At 34.2% G+C, this 15,875-nt stretch overlaps 2 protein-coding genes across 4 annotated transcripts in view; one reads left to right on the forward strand and one right to left on the reverse strand.

Moving 5' to 3' along the window:
* The window catches only part of ND-42 (NADH dehydrogenase (ubiquinone) subunit ND-42), a 32,777-nt gene extending 23,739 nt beyond the window's left edge, over window positions 1–9,038 (forward strand). Inside the window, exons 6-7 of the mRNA XM_089086027.1 lie at window positions 3,780–3,894; window positions 8,873–9,038. Of these exons, the coding sequence (XP_088942153.1) occupies window positions 3,780–3,894; window positions 8,873–8,938 (181 nt within the window). The 3' untranslated portion in view covers window positions 8,939–9,038. The remainder of the gene's footprint in view (window positions 1–3,779; window positions 3,895–8,872) is intronic.
* Window positions 9,039–13,576: 4,538 nt separating this feature from the next.
* LOC148954204 (serine/threonine-protein phosphatase 2A regulatory subunit B'' subunit gamma-like) overlaps window positions 13,577–15,875 on the reverse strand; it is a 251,242-nt gene continuing 248,943 nt past the window's right edge. For all 3 annotated transcript variants that reach the window (XM_089086036.1, XM_089086038.1, XM_089086037.1), the window contains exon 8: window positions 13,577–14,806. In XM_089086036.1, the coding sequence (XP_088942162.1) occupies window positions 14,698–14,806 (109 nt within the window). In that variant the 3' untranslated portion in view covers window positions 13,577–14,697. The remainder of the gene's footprint in view (window positions 14,807–15,875) is intronic.

The following is a 15,875-nucleotide window of genomic DNA, read 5'->3' on the forward strand; positions in this document are numbered from 1 at the left end:
ACTTCCTCCTCCTCAAATTCAACTTATGCTTTTCATTCGGTTGTTTTCGTTCATCCATTCATTGTCGTGATTTTTTTCATTTGTATGAGTCAATATAATTTAAAAGCTTTTCTCCCTAAATATCATTAAATATAATATAAAATGATTGAAAATAATAAATTAATTAATAACTAAATGGTAAAATGAGTAAATGAAATAATAAAGAAATTGATAGAATCGCTATTTAGAAAACACATTAAATAAGGCACATACGAATGGAAAAGGCTTTGGATCATGTCTCCTCTCCAAAAATTCATGACATTTAATGTCATTCTGTTGTTTTTATTAATTTGCCCATTTTAAAAAAAATTTTCCATTTGTCCCATATAACAGGTCCATATAAATTAAAAGATTTTTTCCTAAAGATGCTTTACCAAGTACAGATCAGTTGAAATTCAATGCAAGTCTTTAAATTAATATAATTGAAAACTATGAATAAATCAGTAAGTAAATGACTTAATCATAAAATAAATAAATAAAATAATAAATAAATTGATATAATTACTAGTTAGGAAAGACACCCAAAAAGGCATTTACGCTTGGGAAGGGCTCGGATCATGTCCTCTCCAAAAATTTACGACTTTCCCGTAATTCTGTGATTTCACATGTTTTCTTTATTTTTATTCTACAGCTTTTAAGAGTCCATATAGTTCAAAAGCTTTTTTCCTCTAAGATGCTTTATCAAATAGCTATCAACTTATTTATTATTTATATTATATAATAATATTATAAATCTAATAATATTATAAAGAAAATAATATTATAAATCCCGTAAATCAATAACAAATCCTTGAATATAGGTGTACATGTTACATAAGGATCATCACCGTGTGTTTTCCTAAGGCAGGGACTTAAATAGGAAAGAAGTTGGGATTTTCGTGCATGAATCGACAATAGGATGGGGTCCAGGTGTGGGGGGGGGGAGTTTCTGCTTTGGTGCCCTTGGTAGCTCAAAATTTTATTATAAATAGTACCGAAATAAGTATTAGAACTAATTTCAAGGTCATTAAAAAAGAAAGGGTCTCAGGGCCCGCTCCTCCCTGAAATCCTAAATTTCATTGAATTTCTATGCACTTCTTATTCAACTTATCAAAAAAATTAATCCCCCCCCCCCGATAAAAAAAAATGTGTACCGTCCTGTCCTAAGGTAATTCAGCGTTTGAGTACTTTTCTTCTTGTTTCTTTTTTATCTTAGATTATGGTATGTTCCCAAGAAAATCTCATACTTTTCTTAATAATCGCTTGTTTGTTTGTTATATTTGCGTTTTTCAAAATCACGAAAAATTCAAGTTAATGATACGTGATGTGGTATCATCAGCTGTTTCATATTTTTATATCCTCTTTGAAGACGCAAAAGAAGTTTGCAATCGTTGAGTTTTATACTTACACTTTTTCTGAGAAGATTTATGAGCAAGAAAGTATGAGCAACGAGCAGTGTCTCAGAAAATTGATAAAATATATAGAAAAGCGAAAAGAAATAATTCATAAATAAATTAATAGAAAACAGTTAAATAAATAAATAATAATATAAATTAATAGTAAAAAAATAATTAAGTAGAAATAAATTAAATAAACCAAGGGTCCATTTGTAAATGCACCAATGAAATAGGGGACGAATTCGTTTGCAAATCTGGTCGTCCGGTACTTGACGGATTTTTGTGCGTTGTGATGCCTGGTATGTCTGCTGATCCATGTGGAAGAATAGGCTGCCGCTTCTCGTCTGCTAATATCACTTCAAATTTCATTATTAGATCATGTCTTTGATCGAACAAAGTGGACAAAAGAACTAATCGGCACTTTCGTAGCTGCTGTAGCGGGGTCTCAGCATTATCTTAGTAGCATCTTCTTGAACATCTTCTGATTCTGCTGACAGATAAGCAGAGTTCTGAGCTTGGTTGCCCCAAACGCGGCAGCAATACTCGAGGCGTATACAATCAGAAAATTAAGATTTGCAGGTTGTTTGATGGGTAATATCAACTGCACCCTATGCTCTAACCGACCGACCTGTAATTTTAAGAATAAATTATTTATTGTTATTTATTATTTATTTATTGTATCTAGTATTTACAATGTTATGATTAATTATATGTTATTTACTACTTAATATTCATTTGTTTAAACAATTATTTATCAAAAATTGATTTTCTCAACGTCCAGTATAGCGGACATCACAAGGATAGGCTATTTTGGAACGATCTTGAATACATTAAGACAAATTGCTTAGGACTGCTGAAAAAGCCTGAAATAGGTTTTATACGGGAATATCCCAAGCGTACTTTTGTCCTTGGCGAGTAGTGACCTTTGCGTATAATACTATCAACATGCAGCTTAAATAACCTTGTAAATCTTACGCTTAGTATTGTTGTAGAGAAGACAGCAGGGTGCGGCACATCTGGGATAATCGTTTCAAACAACAAAAGTACGAAGAACAATAGGGAAATCTTTTTACAAGACAGTGGAGATAATTTGAATGAATATTTCGACCCTATGTCCAAGGGCCGTCCTCAGCAAGACAAAAATATATAAAAGAAAAAAGACTCACAACAACATGCGATCAATAAAACCAAAAATTAAAATGTTTTCAAAGCAGTCCTAGCATCCTTACTTCAGCGAAGTTCAACCAGGACTGATAAAAAAAAAAAACATCCATTAAAATTATCTCCACTGTCTTGCAAAAAGATTTCCCTATTGTTTTTCGTGCTTTTATTGTTTGTTATGGAAAGGCAGTGTGGTCTTCGTCGCTATTTTATAATCGTTTCCCGCTTGAGTGAATTGAACCGTAGAACTTCAAATTTTCGAATTGATTTTGAATGGATTCAGACAAATTTGAGATGAAAAAAAACTTTCAAATTTTGAAAAAACGTAAAAAAAAAATTAATCCATTCAAATTTTTGAATGGATTCAGACAAATTCAACATGAAAAAAGGTCATCTTGTGTTCTCAAGCAAAAAAATGACGGAGCTAATTTTAAAAAGTGACTTACATTACCAGTTAATTTTTTGTATTTATCTCTATTTCTTCTAATTATATCTCGAGTTCCTTTTTAACTTTTTGCTTTTTACATTGAAAGATTTTTTCTTTTTTTTCTTTTTTTTTCTTGTTTTATACATTTCTACCATCTCTGAAAAATAGAATTATATCAATATTTTCCTGAATTGCTTTTTGTATTTTATAATTAAATGATTGATTTTTATTTCAGATTAGGAACATCCCACTGTTTCTAACATGACGCTGGCACTAGTAAGAAAAACTTTTCTTCCGCCTCAGACTTCTCCTCAAAAGATCTTTTCTTGGGCAAGGGATCTTTTTATGATCAGGGAGATTGACCCCCTTTCCGTGGCACGATTTTGGCAGGCATTGCTGGCTTCATTCCATCCAATTTCAGCAGCGCACTCTACAATTTCCCTGGCTAATGATCAGACACTAGGCAATTAGCAGCAGTATGTGTCATTTTGTGCCTACTCCTCTCAGAGGCACTGCGAGAAGGATGTCAGCACTGCTCCTTAAAAACGGACTTAATTATTAGTTTATTTATTTTATTTGCCCTTTTCTTTTTATTTTATCTCGAGTTCCTTTTTAACTTATGGATTTTTAAGTGGGCTAAAATCACTGACAGATTTTTTTTAAATGGTTTTTCTTCTTTTTTTTACATCTCTGTTACTACTGAAAAATAGAATTATATCAGTTTTTTCATGAATTACTTTTTGAATTTTTAATTAATTGATTAATTTTGATTTCAGATTAGGAACATGCAAGAACAGACTTGAAACTCTATTTAAGATACCTACCCATCGGGTGCCAGAACTATTTGTGCCAGGAGACGAAGCAGAAGCCTTATACCTTGTTCAAGACAAGGTAATTTCTATTCAATTAACTAATTTTTGAAAACGCCAGCACGCCAGGGCAAAAATAGAGGATTCCGTCCCTCACGACGATAGGGGGGTACAGGATTAAGTATAGTCAAAACCTATGTGCCAAAAAAATTAATATAAAGTGTTTATTATGGCTCATTCGCATTAAACCGTAGAACAGTTCACACTAACATAACTTACAACTTTACAGTTTTATTATGTATTTTATGGAGCAAATTTTGTTCGTAACATAGCCAGTACAACAAAAATCAGGAATCAACAGATTCTTTTAAACTAAAATTAACAGATTAAGTAAAATGAAAAAATAAAGGTTAACAGATTATTCAAAAATAACAATTAATAGATTCCTACAAAGTGTTTTGCGCTTGATAATATCTCGGAACTTCATTCTGCGTTATAAATTTTGTATAGTTTGCTCATGATGATTGTGATGATTTAAGACGATGATTATGATGGATTTATGGATTTTTACATCAGCCTAGTTTGACATGAATTTTTTAACTGTGAAGGGTTATATTTGCCGTATACAACCACATAGCATAGAAAATCCCGTACGTAGTGTAAAAGCCGCTTTAGGCTTCAAAATTATAATATGGAGATCATAATATGATATTCTAGCCACAGAGAAATAGAGAGATTGCTTTTAAATTATCTCGCGACTCAAAAGCTTTTCGTTCTTCTACCTGACTTAAATTTTCATATAGGAGGACCAATCATGTTTTAAAAGGGCAGGGTTATTCGATTCCTTTTCTGCCTTACCATTAAGGGATACGAAAACTTTGTTTGATCCCTACTATAATCGGTTAGGGCGTTGGAATTGCAATTCTATGTCCGTAAGGGCAGGGGTTCGAGCCCTGGTAATGCTAACTATTTTATTTAAAACGGGGGTCAGCCATGTGACTGTAAGCTAAGCCAGAGTCGATCCAGCTCCAAATGTGAGCCTGGAAAAATCTGGAGGAAAAACACCGGGAGCGTCAGATGATTTGCCCCTATCTGCGTATGGCATTCCGGGGCAGAGGCAGAGAATCAGGAGATCAGTTCCTGCACTAATATACCGATGAAACATTAACAACTACGTGGAGGATTGGTATCTGCATGAGAAAATGTTACGAAAACACATCATAAACGTAAAACAATGGTTTTTAATTGCCCTTTTTACCTCGGGATCATCGCAAAGTAATTCAGTTGTAGTCCTGCTCACTCAATGCTTAGGTTATAATTTTAATTATTTTTCAATAGGAATTATCAACTCAAATAGCTTTTCGTTCAACATCGCCTTATAAATTTGGTTTCTGAAAATGTCCCCAGTTTGCTTTAAGTGAATATAACAGTATAGTATAAAGTAAGTATCTTTCTACTATATACTATTTCTCACTATATAGGCTACTATTTGTATATACTCATTTTATGCTACTTTACTATAAAAATTGAAAATTAAATTCATGCCCCTTCCTACATTTTCATGAATTAATGCTACTGGCTCCTGCAGCTTACCTACCGCCTCATATTACGCATCAACTTACCTCATTGAACAAAAAGTTATGAGTAACAGAAAACAGCATTCACTGCTTACTCTTCCCATATTATATACACACTAAAAATGCGAAGAGCCTTTAAGGTGTAAAGGCTCTCAATAGGAATTATCAACTAAAATAGCTTTTCCTTTTAGGTCCACTTATAATATCGATCATCGAGTTCAATATCGAGAAATGTTGTTCCCATAGTTTGGGAGGGATATTAGATAATTGGCTGGGCTTTTGTTTTTGTTTATGTGTTACATTTTTACACCCAAGTCCTGTGCTATTAGTAATATTTTCAGAAAAAATGGAACGAATAGTAGCTCTATGCTTCTCCAGCTCTTTTGAAAAACGGCGTTTGGTGGATAAACGGATCTGATTTACAACACCAGTTCTGGGGCGGCCGCAATCTATCTAGATACTTAGCCAACATTTGGCCTTATTTCAAGCTTCAACAAGTAAAGGATTCTGGGACCAGCCCTTCGCTCGGAATCCAACTCGTACTTCATTGCGAGGGACAAACTGCTTTTCTGCTTGCAGTAAGGCATGTGAAATAAGTGACGCATATATATTTAATTTGAGACGAGTTTCATTTAGTTCAAGACGGAGCTGAATTCTGGAGAAGCTCAATGGTATTTTTCACTATCTTTGCGAGAAGATTATCAATGTAATACTGGTACTGGAGTATATCAACCTTATTCCATTCTACTACAGTATGCCACTTAGATTCTTGGATTACTCTTGCACGATTAAATGGAGCCACAATACTAAAAAACAAGCACGTGATCAAGTTTGGACACTGATCTTGAGGAATGTATATATGTGAAATCAGCAGATTTGGGTAGAAGAGCACTTTCATTTGGAATCAGGCTAAGAAGCAGAGCCGTACTTAGATTATCTCTTTTCACCAAGTCACAATTAAAGTCCCCCAACAGGACCCAATGGAGGTGCAAGGCTCTAATTTTACTCAAACATTTTCCCAATTTTCTTCATGCTAGAGCAAACTTCTTTCAGAATTTTCGTCTCTATAGTCTATCGGCAGGTATGCATTCACAATGACAGTATCAACCACTTTCATTGAAAAAAAATGGTCAAATTTTGAAAACATTTCAGAGTTAGTATGTCTATGTATTATTGTAGCAAGTCCACCAGAGGGGCGCCCTTGTTTTGCGGGCCTCTTCGCGGATACTAAGTGGAGCACATGTGATGGCACTATATTGAGTAGTTTCATATTGTAAGCAGAGAGAAAATGTTCCTGTATGCATATGATTTCTTTAGTAAGGCGAAGTTGTTCTACCACGGCGATTTTTGCACTGAGATTACCATTTAGGTTCCATGACACGACGCGCCTTTTAGTATAGGGCTCAATCATTTCGAATGGATTAGCTTTTTGGCTTCAAAGTCTTGTTCGACGGGCAGTTAGCATGGTAGCACGTGTGTTCTGTGCTTTGACAGCTCAAACAGTCGATCGGGTTCTGATACTGACTTTCTTTGGTCACACCGTGGTAATTTTGAGTGCAGTGGCCACATTTCTTGGCATTTTTACACTGTGTTGATATATGGCCGATTTCTTGACAAATGAAGCAACTTTTCAGGGGGTAAATAAATTATGGGGTCCTGGAGATTTCAAAGTCAATTTTAATAGACATTTTCGTGGCAGTAACAAGGGTATCTTTGCTTGGAAAATAGAGCTTGATGGCGGGTGATTTCCCACATTTTTCAGCTTTCTCACAACCGGCTATTAAACTTTGCATATCCTCTGCACCAAGAGACTCGGGAATCTCTCTAACTATACAGATATGTGAGGGAGTTTTTATTTTTGCATCGGAACCCAGCTTTTGATTGTTAATCGCAAGTGCCAGTTTCTCCGCAGTAGCCTTTTGCGCAACGGCTAGCTGCCATCCATTCTTTCCTAGTCTGCGCTCAACCTTAGAAGTATCAAGGGCTTCATCAAACGCAGATTCTATAAACGCTTTCTGCTCCGATGGGGTTTTCAGTGTCGGGGGGTTTGTAACAACTACAGAGTAAGACAGCTTTGTGGGGGCGTTTGGTTGCGTAGGGAAACTGGTTTGAGTAAAAAAAAAATATAAGTCACCTTTATTCAGTCGTTCCATGAAGCATTCAAACGACGACACATCATTTTTACTTTAGTTATTACGCATGCACTTATCTCTTCTCTGCATGCAGGGACCTCGGTAGACTCAAAATGACAAATTTAGGTAGTTGACACTTTTCTTTAGCATATTTGTCAAAGGATTTTACAATATCCAAGGCATTTTCTTCATCCTTAACTGATTTACGGAAGGGGTCCGGTAGGCCAGATTTCTGTAGGATCAATTCTTTCGCACTCAGTATATTATCTCTGGAGAAAAACTCCACAGCGCGATTAATAATCAATTGATGTTTTATTCCGGCTAGCATTGCTCTCGAAGAAAAATTTAACACCGCATTCCAAACGATGTTTTCCGTGTCTATATTTTATATTCATTATGTGTCTATATTCAAGTCACGACGATGTATCCAAAAATCGGTCTTCGCAAAAATATAATTAATTCAAATCAAGAAGCACCCCGTACCACCAAGAAGGTGAAAATGTAACATGTGTATGTACCCTAATACTACCCTATATCCAAAGGTTATAAAATAATCAAAGAAGATAATATAGTGACATCATGAAACAATTTAACTCTTATACCTACTACACAAGGTATTTACCTATTTTATACCCAGGTCATGTCCAGGATTTTGTTCGGGGGGTGTTGTACAAAAAACTAAAAAAAATCAGAGGGTGGTTTACAAAAAGGGATAATTGATTATCAAGGTTCTGTATGAAAAATTTGTTTACATGTATTTTGTTACTTTTGTACGAGTCGGACAAACATTTCATGGAGGGGGGGACAACTTGGTACCCCCCCCCCCTCCCTAGGATATGGCCATGGTTATACCAATGCTTGTTATACTGCAGTAGTCACTAAACCCAAATGAATTCCTTCAGGCGTCAATTAGTCTCATAACACCCAATCGACTGTAATCAGAAACTCATCATCATGCCTCACAAATGAACTGAAATTTCATTTTCGTACGTGCCTATACGCTGTACATGAATGAGGAACATAAGTGTTTTAACATGAATATATTTCATTCTTTCCTTAAGACGAAACTAACGGGCCTTTATTTGAATAACCTGTTTAATTAAAGCCTCCTCTCCCCATTTCTGTGCGAGCCTAGTTTTGAATTTTTTAAGTTTTAATTTTTAAAAATTGTTGTTTTTTTCTCCTTTCACGTCATTTTTAAAAAGATTTTTCTTAAAAGTTAATTAAAAGGTTGTTAAAAAGCTTCCCAATTAAGAAACATGTTTTTGCATTTCCCTTTGGTAGTATGTTGTACTGGTGAAGTGCTATACGTTTTTCGGAAAGTCTTTAATCTTGTGTATTTATTTTTCAGATTCAAGGCATATATGCTACAGGCTTCAATCCAAAAGCAGGCGATAGCGTATTATTTAAAATTTAGAGTGTAATTCCTATGTTTTATCACAATTTGGTGTTATAGATCCTGGCAGTGATCCAAAATAAATCCTGAAATGAAGAGTTTAATAAAATATGAATATCAACGGTATTATTAAAGTTTCGTCTTTAGTTTGCACATATTTTTTACTATTTCAGCTGTAGGTACGGTCATGTACACATGAACTTATTTTGGCCGGGGAGTCAAATGTAAAAAGACGCAGAAAACGGTCAAATTCCGCGAAAAATGTATTAGAAATTTTTGGTTCGTACAGATTTTCCTATATGAAAGATCTTGGAAATTAGCCAAAATAAATCGTGAATTAGTCTGCAACAATAAGAAAAAGTCTTGCTTAAAGTTATATCTTAGTTTACATAGATTTGTTACCATTAAGACAGTTGATACTGTTGCATGCCCATGAGCTTATTTTGGCAGGGGAGCTAAATTTGAAAAGACGCAGAAAAGGCTGAAATATGTAGAAAACATTTGAAACATTTGTCCGGTCGTGGAGATTTCAATAGATGAAAGTTCTTAGGGATTATTAAATCGTGAAAAAAAGATGACAATAACTGTCCTTTGTTTCAAAGCTCTACCTTTAGTTTACACAGATTTGTTAGCATTTCGTCGGTTGGTATAGGTGCATTCGCAGGAACTTATTTTGGCAGGGAGCCAAATTTGAAAAGACGCAGAAACAGGTGAAAAACGTGAACAATATCGAGAAACTTGGGTTTGTACAGATTTTCTCTTATGAAGGATCCTGGTAATTATCCAAAATAAATCGTGGAAAAAAAGTTTGAAACAATTAATATCCTTTGTTTTAAGTTATATTTTTAGTTAACATAAATTTGTTACCATTTCGACGGTTGGTAAGGTGGCGTTTGCAGGAACTTTTTTGGCAGTGGTGACGCAAAACAGGTGAAAAATCAGGAAAATATAGGAAATTGTGGGATCGCACAGATGTTCCCATATACAAAACTTGGGAATTACTCAAATTGAATCCTGAAATAAAATGTCGGAAACAATGAATATCCTTTGTATTATTAAAGTTTTATTTTCATTTGCATGGATTTGTTACCATTTCAGCTGTAGACAGGGTCATGTAATGCTTAGATATATTTCGGTAGGGATCCAAATTTGAAAAGATGTGAAAACAGGAGGATTTCACGAAAACGAAATCGTGGAAAAGATTTCACATATAAAAGATCTTGGCAATTGCCGAAAATAAATTCTAAAATTAAAAAGTTTTAAACAATGAATGTACTTGGTGCCATTGAAATTTAATTTTAATCTCAGTCAGATTTTACCATTTTGACTATTGGCACGGTCGCACAACGCATGAGCCTATTTCTTCAGGGAAGCCAAATTTGAAAATACAAAACAATACATGAATTTTGAGTAATATTGTAAATTGAGGGATAAGTCATAAAAACGTCCCAATGTGAAAGATCTTGGCACGAAATAGATTTCAAGTATCTGAATGTAAAAATATTCCACTTCAGGACAAGTGCGTTTTATCTGGAATTTAGTCAAAAGGTGGATAAATAACGCCTTATTGAAACCATAGATTTTTTTTTGTCTAAATTCTTTGAGGGTGTAATATTGTAAATTGAGGGTTACTTTTTTTTTTTTTTTTTTTTTTTAATATTTCACTTTATTATCGTGAAACTCTATCTATAAAGACGTTTGACTATAAAAAATTAATTTTTTTACTTATAAATATGTCAACAGATCACTGGACTATCATAACGCATAATACAACTGAAAGTTGATTTTTTTAATTTTCAATTGGTTTCATATGGGCCACACAGCGCTTAGGGTAAGTGTAGAGGTTGGGATTTTTCCAGGGAGGGCGTTAAAAAGGATTGAAAAGGACAATCTTAGATCGTATTTCATTCAAAGGGGCTGCCATTTCCAGTTGGCGTGATTATAACACCCCCTCATCCTACTGATGCGCAGGTATATACTAGTTTAACAATAAAATGTTTGTTTTTCTAAAGTTGAATGAACGAATGAATTTTATTTCCCTCTAAAAAAAAATCCGTTACTAGTTTTGTAATATAAATAAAGAAAGATTAAACAACAAAAGAAAAATGCACAAAACAACCAATTGACACTATAGGAGATAATCCTTTTAGAAATATCTTTTGTTAATTGCAAAAGGCGCCAGCCGTTTCCTTTCCAATTAGCCTTTAGCTATCTCTCTATGAGGTTTCACTGGTGATGAAAAAAAGATGGCAATCACTTCTTCCCATGCGAAAAAATGATTTTAGTTATTGCCCAAGATGGGGAACTTAAATTCTCCTAGACAGGGTTTTTCATTTATGGTGATTCGAATGGTGCATCTTTCATTTCGATTCTACACCATTTTATGGGGTCTCATGCTATTTTTCGAGACTCTCATAATTTTTTTTTCGCAATAAAGTTTTACCGTCAAGTTTGATCAAATTTATAGTTACCAATCCTGAATTGACATCAAATGGCGATTCTCCCGACCTTTTTTTTAAACGTATTTGAAATTTCCGGTTACTATGGGCTGTAGTTCATTTTTTACTAGGTTGCAGCAGATGCTTCAAGCATGAGAGTAGTAATTAGTTATGATATAGAACTGATTGCCAACGTAATGAGTATGGGAAACTGATCGACCAGCAAAACGTTTTAGTGAATTGGTTTAACATGAATTTACGACTACTGTCATTGTAGTTTATTGCTGCCGCTTCTTCATTGTACTGCTGTCACTGCCACTGTTAGTGCGGTGCGTTAGTGAAACGTTTTAGTATGGTATCAATTAAAAAAAAAATTTTTCCACAAAATAAGTTTTTCAAAAAAAAAGTAAAGAACTCCATTACACCAAAAATGAACAAAAATAGAATCAAATAATCTACCAAGCATGTAACTACCACAAATCAGTATCAATAAATAAATGAAACCCAAAACGAACACGCATTAAAATAAATAACAGAGCCAAACTCGGAATGAGCAGGAACTAAAATGAGTAAGGTTCAACACACCTATGCTTTCTAAGTGCAAGAATATAATTTGTACTTTGTTGAAAAAATTCATATGATTTTGTATTGTCAGTTGAATATACATATGCTGATATTTATTCCTTAAAATTTTAATTAATTTTTGATATCTTAAAGTTATAAAAGTGAAAACATTTAAAAAAATTTTTTGGTTGTCATCCTCAAAGGCATAATTTCCAGACCTTTCAACTACGTTGAAAAAAAACGGCTATATCAAAATATTGATCGGAAATATTTGGGGAAATGATGGGCGTGGGAGGGGTGTTAGCTGCCCTCCAGTCACTTTCAATTATTAAAGAGGACACAAACCCTTCCAATTTCCAATCGAATGAACCCTTTTCGAAGTTTGTACGACAACTCCTTCGATACGAAGTGCCCTGGTCTAAAGAACCAAAAATAATATATTGTGCCAACATCGTTTTTTATTTAGGCAGCGCTATTGCGCTGCCCCTGATTAGAAGATTATGGAACCTCAGTTTACTACTGTTACAACTACATAGTACAATAGTGACTGCCACTGTTAATATAGCGTATTAGTAAAGCGCTATAGTTTGGTCTTAAAAGTTTCTGTAACTATAGTTTACTATTGTCACTAATAAATTATACAGGAGTGATGGCCACTTTTAGTGGAGCACATTAGTGAAGTGCTTTAGTTTGGACTTAAAAACCTTCTGTAATTATAGTTTGCTACTGTCCCTTCCACATAGCTCAACGGTGTCTGCAACCGTTACTAAAGCGCATTAATGAAATCCTATAGTTTGATTTTAAAAGCTTTTGTAACTGTAGTTTACTACTTTCTCTTCTACATAGTAATACCGTTACTGCTACAATTAGACCGATGCATCAGTAATACGCTTTAGTTTGATTTAACAGGAATTAAAAGCTACTGTCACTGTTGTTTATTACTGCCACTTTTACACACTACTGCTGTCACTACCACTTTTGGTGCGGCGCATTTCTGAAACGCTTTATTGTGTTGTGGTTTTAGTAAGAATTGTTATAAAGTTTTTCTTACGGAATTAATGAGCGAAGCTGAAACTTTAAGGTTGTTGTGGAGAAGAATGGGCAAAAAGCCCAATCTTTAGTAATATGACGTTCTTCATCTGTAACATGATGTTTTTCATCTGTAATATGACGTACTTCATCCGTAAAACGTAGCCTGGTGATAATGGAAATATAATTCCTATTTATTTCGGATTTCACTCATCGGAATAATTTCTACTTGCATGCCTTGGCAAATAAGACCTTGTTCGTACCAGGACTAGAAAGCATTAAGTATTCTAGCATGATCCCAATCAGGTCCTCAATTTCTTTTATTAAGATAATATTACTGAGGTCAAGAGTGACAAAATATTCGTCTTTTGTCTTCTATTAGCCAGTGTGTATTAGCCTTTTTTTTTTTTTTTTTTGCTTAGCAAGGGGTGTTAAGTGCAGGGGAGGACGAAGGGGTTGTCTCCTAGATTTGTAAATTACTTTCTTTCGGTATTTGTTTTGAAAAATCAGAAAATTACCAAGTGCCCCCCCCCCCCGTAGATTTTAAATAATATCTTATGTATCCTGATTTTTCTAAAATAAAAAAGATCCTTGCCACACCCACACCCCCTCCGCAACTACATTCTCGTAGATTAGGGCTTCTGATCCTTAGCAATAAACCATAACACCAAAGGCAACAATAGAATTAAAGCAAGTAGACTTGTATGAAAAAATGTTTAATATTAAAATGATTCAAAATATGCGAATCTGAAATAAATAAAAACCGAACAAACATCGTTTGGTTTCGGTTAGTGTTGCTGTTATTACTTAAAAATACAATCACTCGGGTGTCGAACTTCGACGTAGAATTCAATGGGAGTCAAATTTCGCCTCTGCAGCGAATTTTATCGCTGACCGACAAAAGAAGTCATGGATAAATATTTGCTTAGTTTCTGTTTTGGTACAAGTTCTGTCGGAAGACGGTAAATTCTGTCAAACAAAAACGAGCTAAAGGTGTCTGTACATTATTCCAGCCGATCTGGGTCCCGTAATACCAAGCTGAGGTCTAACCCACTGTCCCAACACAGGACAAGTTTCGCATGTTAGTGCTAGTGTTCTTAGTTTGTTTTCGACGGATAGAAGCGCCATCTATCTAATCACTATGGATGTTATGACTCTCAAAAAGGCAATTAGATGGCAATGCTATAGTTCGTTTTGGACAATTTCCCCTTGCTAGCCCCAGGTACTGACATCTTCTACAACCAACTTAATAGTTGACACCAGGAAGAAGAAAAAAATATTACCTTGCAGAACTAACCTGTTTAACAATTTATTTGTGCTATTTTTACTAGTCCCTTTAATAAAATGCCCTCGGACTGGAAGTATAAAACCAAGCGCCAGTTCTTGATTTTTAGCAGAGATTACGAAAACTGTTTGAAATATATATGTATGATTCCTAATTTATTTATGAAAAAACTGCTTAGTCTTAGATTTTATATCTATTTAAAACAACCATCAGTTGTGTATTTCTAATAATGTATGAGCAGGAAGCTAATTGTATGAAGTTGTGATTTTAAACCAGATTATGATGGCCAGAGACTTGAGCTTTTTGTGTGTGTGTGTGTTTTTTTTTTTTTAATATGGTATGAAACAGAAGCCAATCCATGACATTTTTTTTCACTAAAAGTTGCAAAATCCCAATGCCAGAGGCAAAACTCGACTTCAATTATAAAAAAAAAACGCTTCACAGGACTGCTCACTAGAGTGACGTTAAACCGATGGCTGTTTTTCTGATGCCACAACAAGTGCTTCTCGGTTCTCATATGTCCAAAAGCCATTCAGGTCAATTAAAATGCTCACCACTGTTTCTCCATGGCCACTGCAAAATAATAATGAATATGTATACAAAACAATAACATAATATTTTAAGAAGACGAAACGATGCTTCATTAAAAGTCCTTGAACAACCAACATATTCCAGTTCAGTGCAACCATGCGGATTACTTCTTATCGGCCTTTTTCATCACAATCATCATTCGTGACATCTTTTATTCTAAGTCCATAAACCAAGCATACAATTTACAGGTAATGCTTCAGAAACTGATCATTTTATATTTTAACTATAGCAATTTAATGTTTTAATAGTAACTACATAAATAACGATTTAATATTTTTACCATAACTGGCTCCTTCCCCCCTCCGTTTAAGCCATCGACGTCATTATACATCACCATCAACACTGTTGAAATAGCTCTTATGTACTTATAAAACATTAAAGAACAATCATTTTTAATTTCTTAACAATAATAAATTAATATTTTAAAGAAATTTTATACCTAACTATTTAATATTTTAGGGAAAAGTGGCCCCCCTTTAGGTAATCACTATGTAACTTGTGACACAAGTGCGTTTATTGGTGCATATAACTCAACACAAATTTCAATTGTAAAAATTTTGAAACCGACGTATATAACATTTTTAGCATTCCAGCAATAATTGTTTAAAATTTCAAATAAATAATAATAATCAGTAATTTAAAAATATTTAATAAATGATGATTTAATGTTTTTCCCATTGTTGGCTTCCCCTACTGTCTTACCTTTTCATTGGTATCTTTACTGGGGCGAAATAACTTGTATTTTTAGTTCATTAGCCAGTCATACATTTTACTTGTAAAACTTCAGAAATTAATCAGTTTTGATCATTTTAATAATGTTTTAAGAATATTTAGAAACAGACCTAAAGCCAAACCAGCTTAGCATGACAAAACAAAGAAGAAAATCTTGAAAACAACAAATGGCTCTATGGTCAATAGGAAGAAAAAAGAGAATAATTACACGAATATTTCACCCGTATGCAACATTACATCCCCAGATTGCAAAAAAAGAAGATTTCTCCGTTGTTTGTTGTTCAGAGGAGAGGGTGATTGATTTACACTGTCACTTCTC

This window comes from Artemia sp. Qi Xiang Cuo, chromosome 3 (genome assembly GCF_049724085.1).
Source record: "Artemia sp. Qi Xiang Cuo chromosome 3, ASM4972408v1, whole genome shotgun sequence".
NCBI classification, from domain to species: domain Eukaryota; kingdom Metazoa; phylum Arthropoda; class Branchiopoda; order Anostraca; family Artemiidae; genus Artemia; species Artemia sp. Qi Xiang Cuo.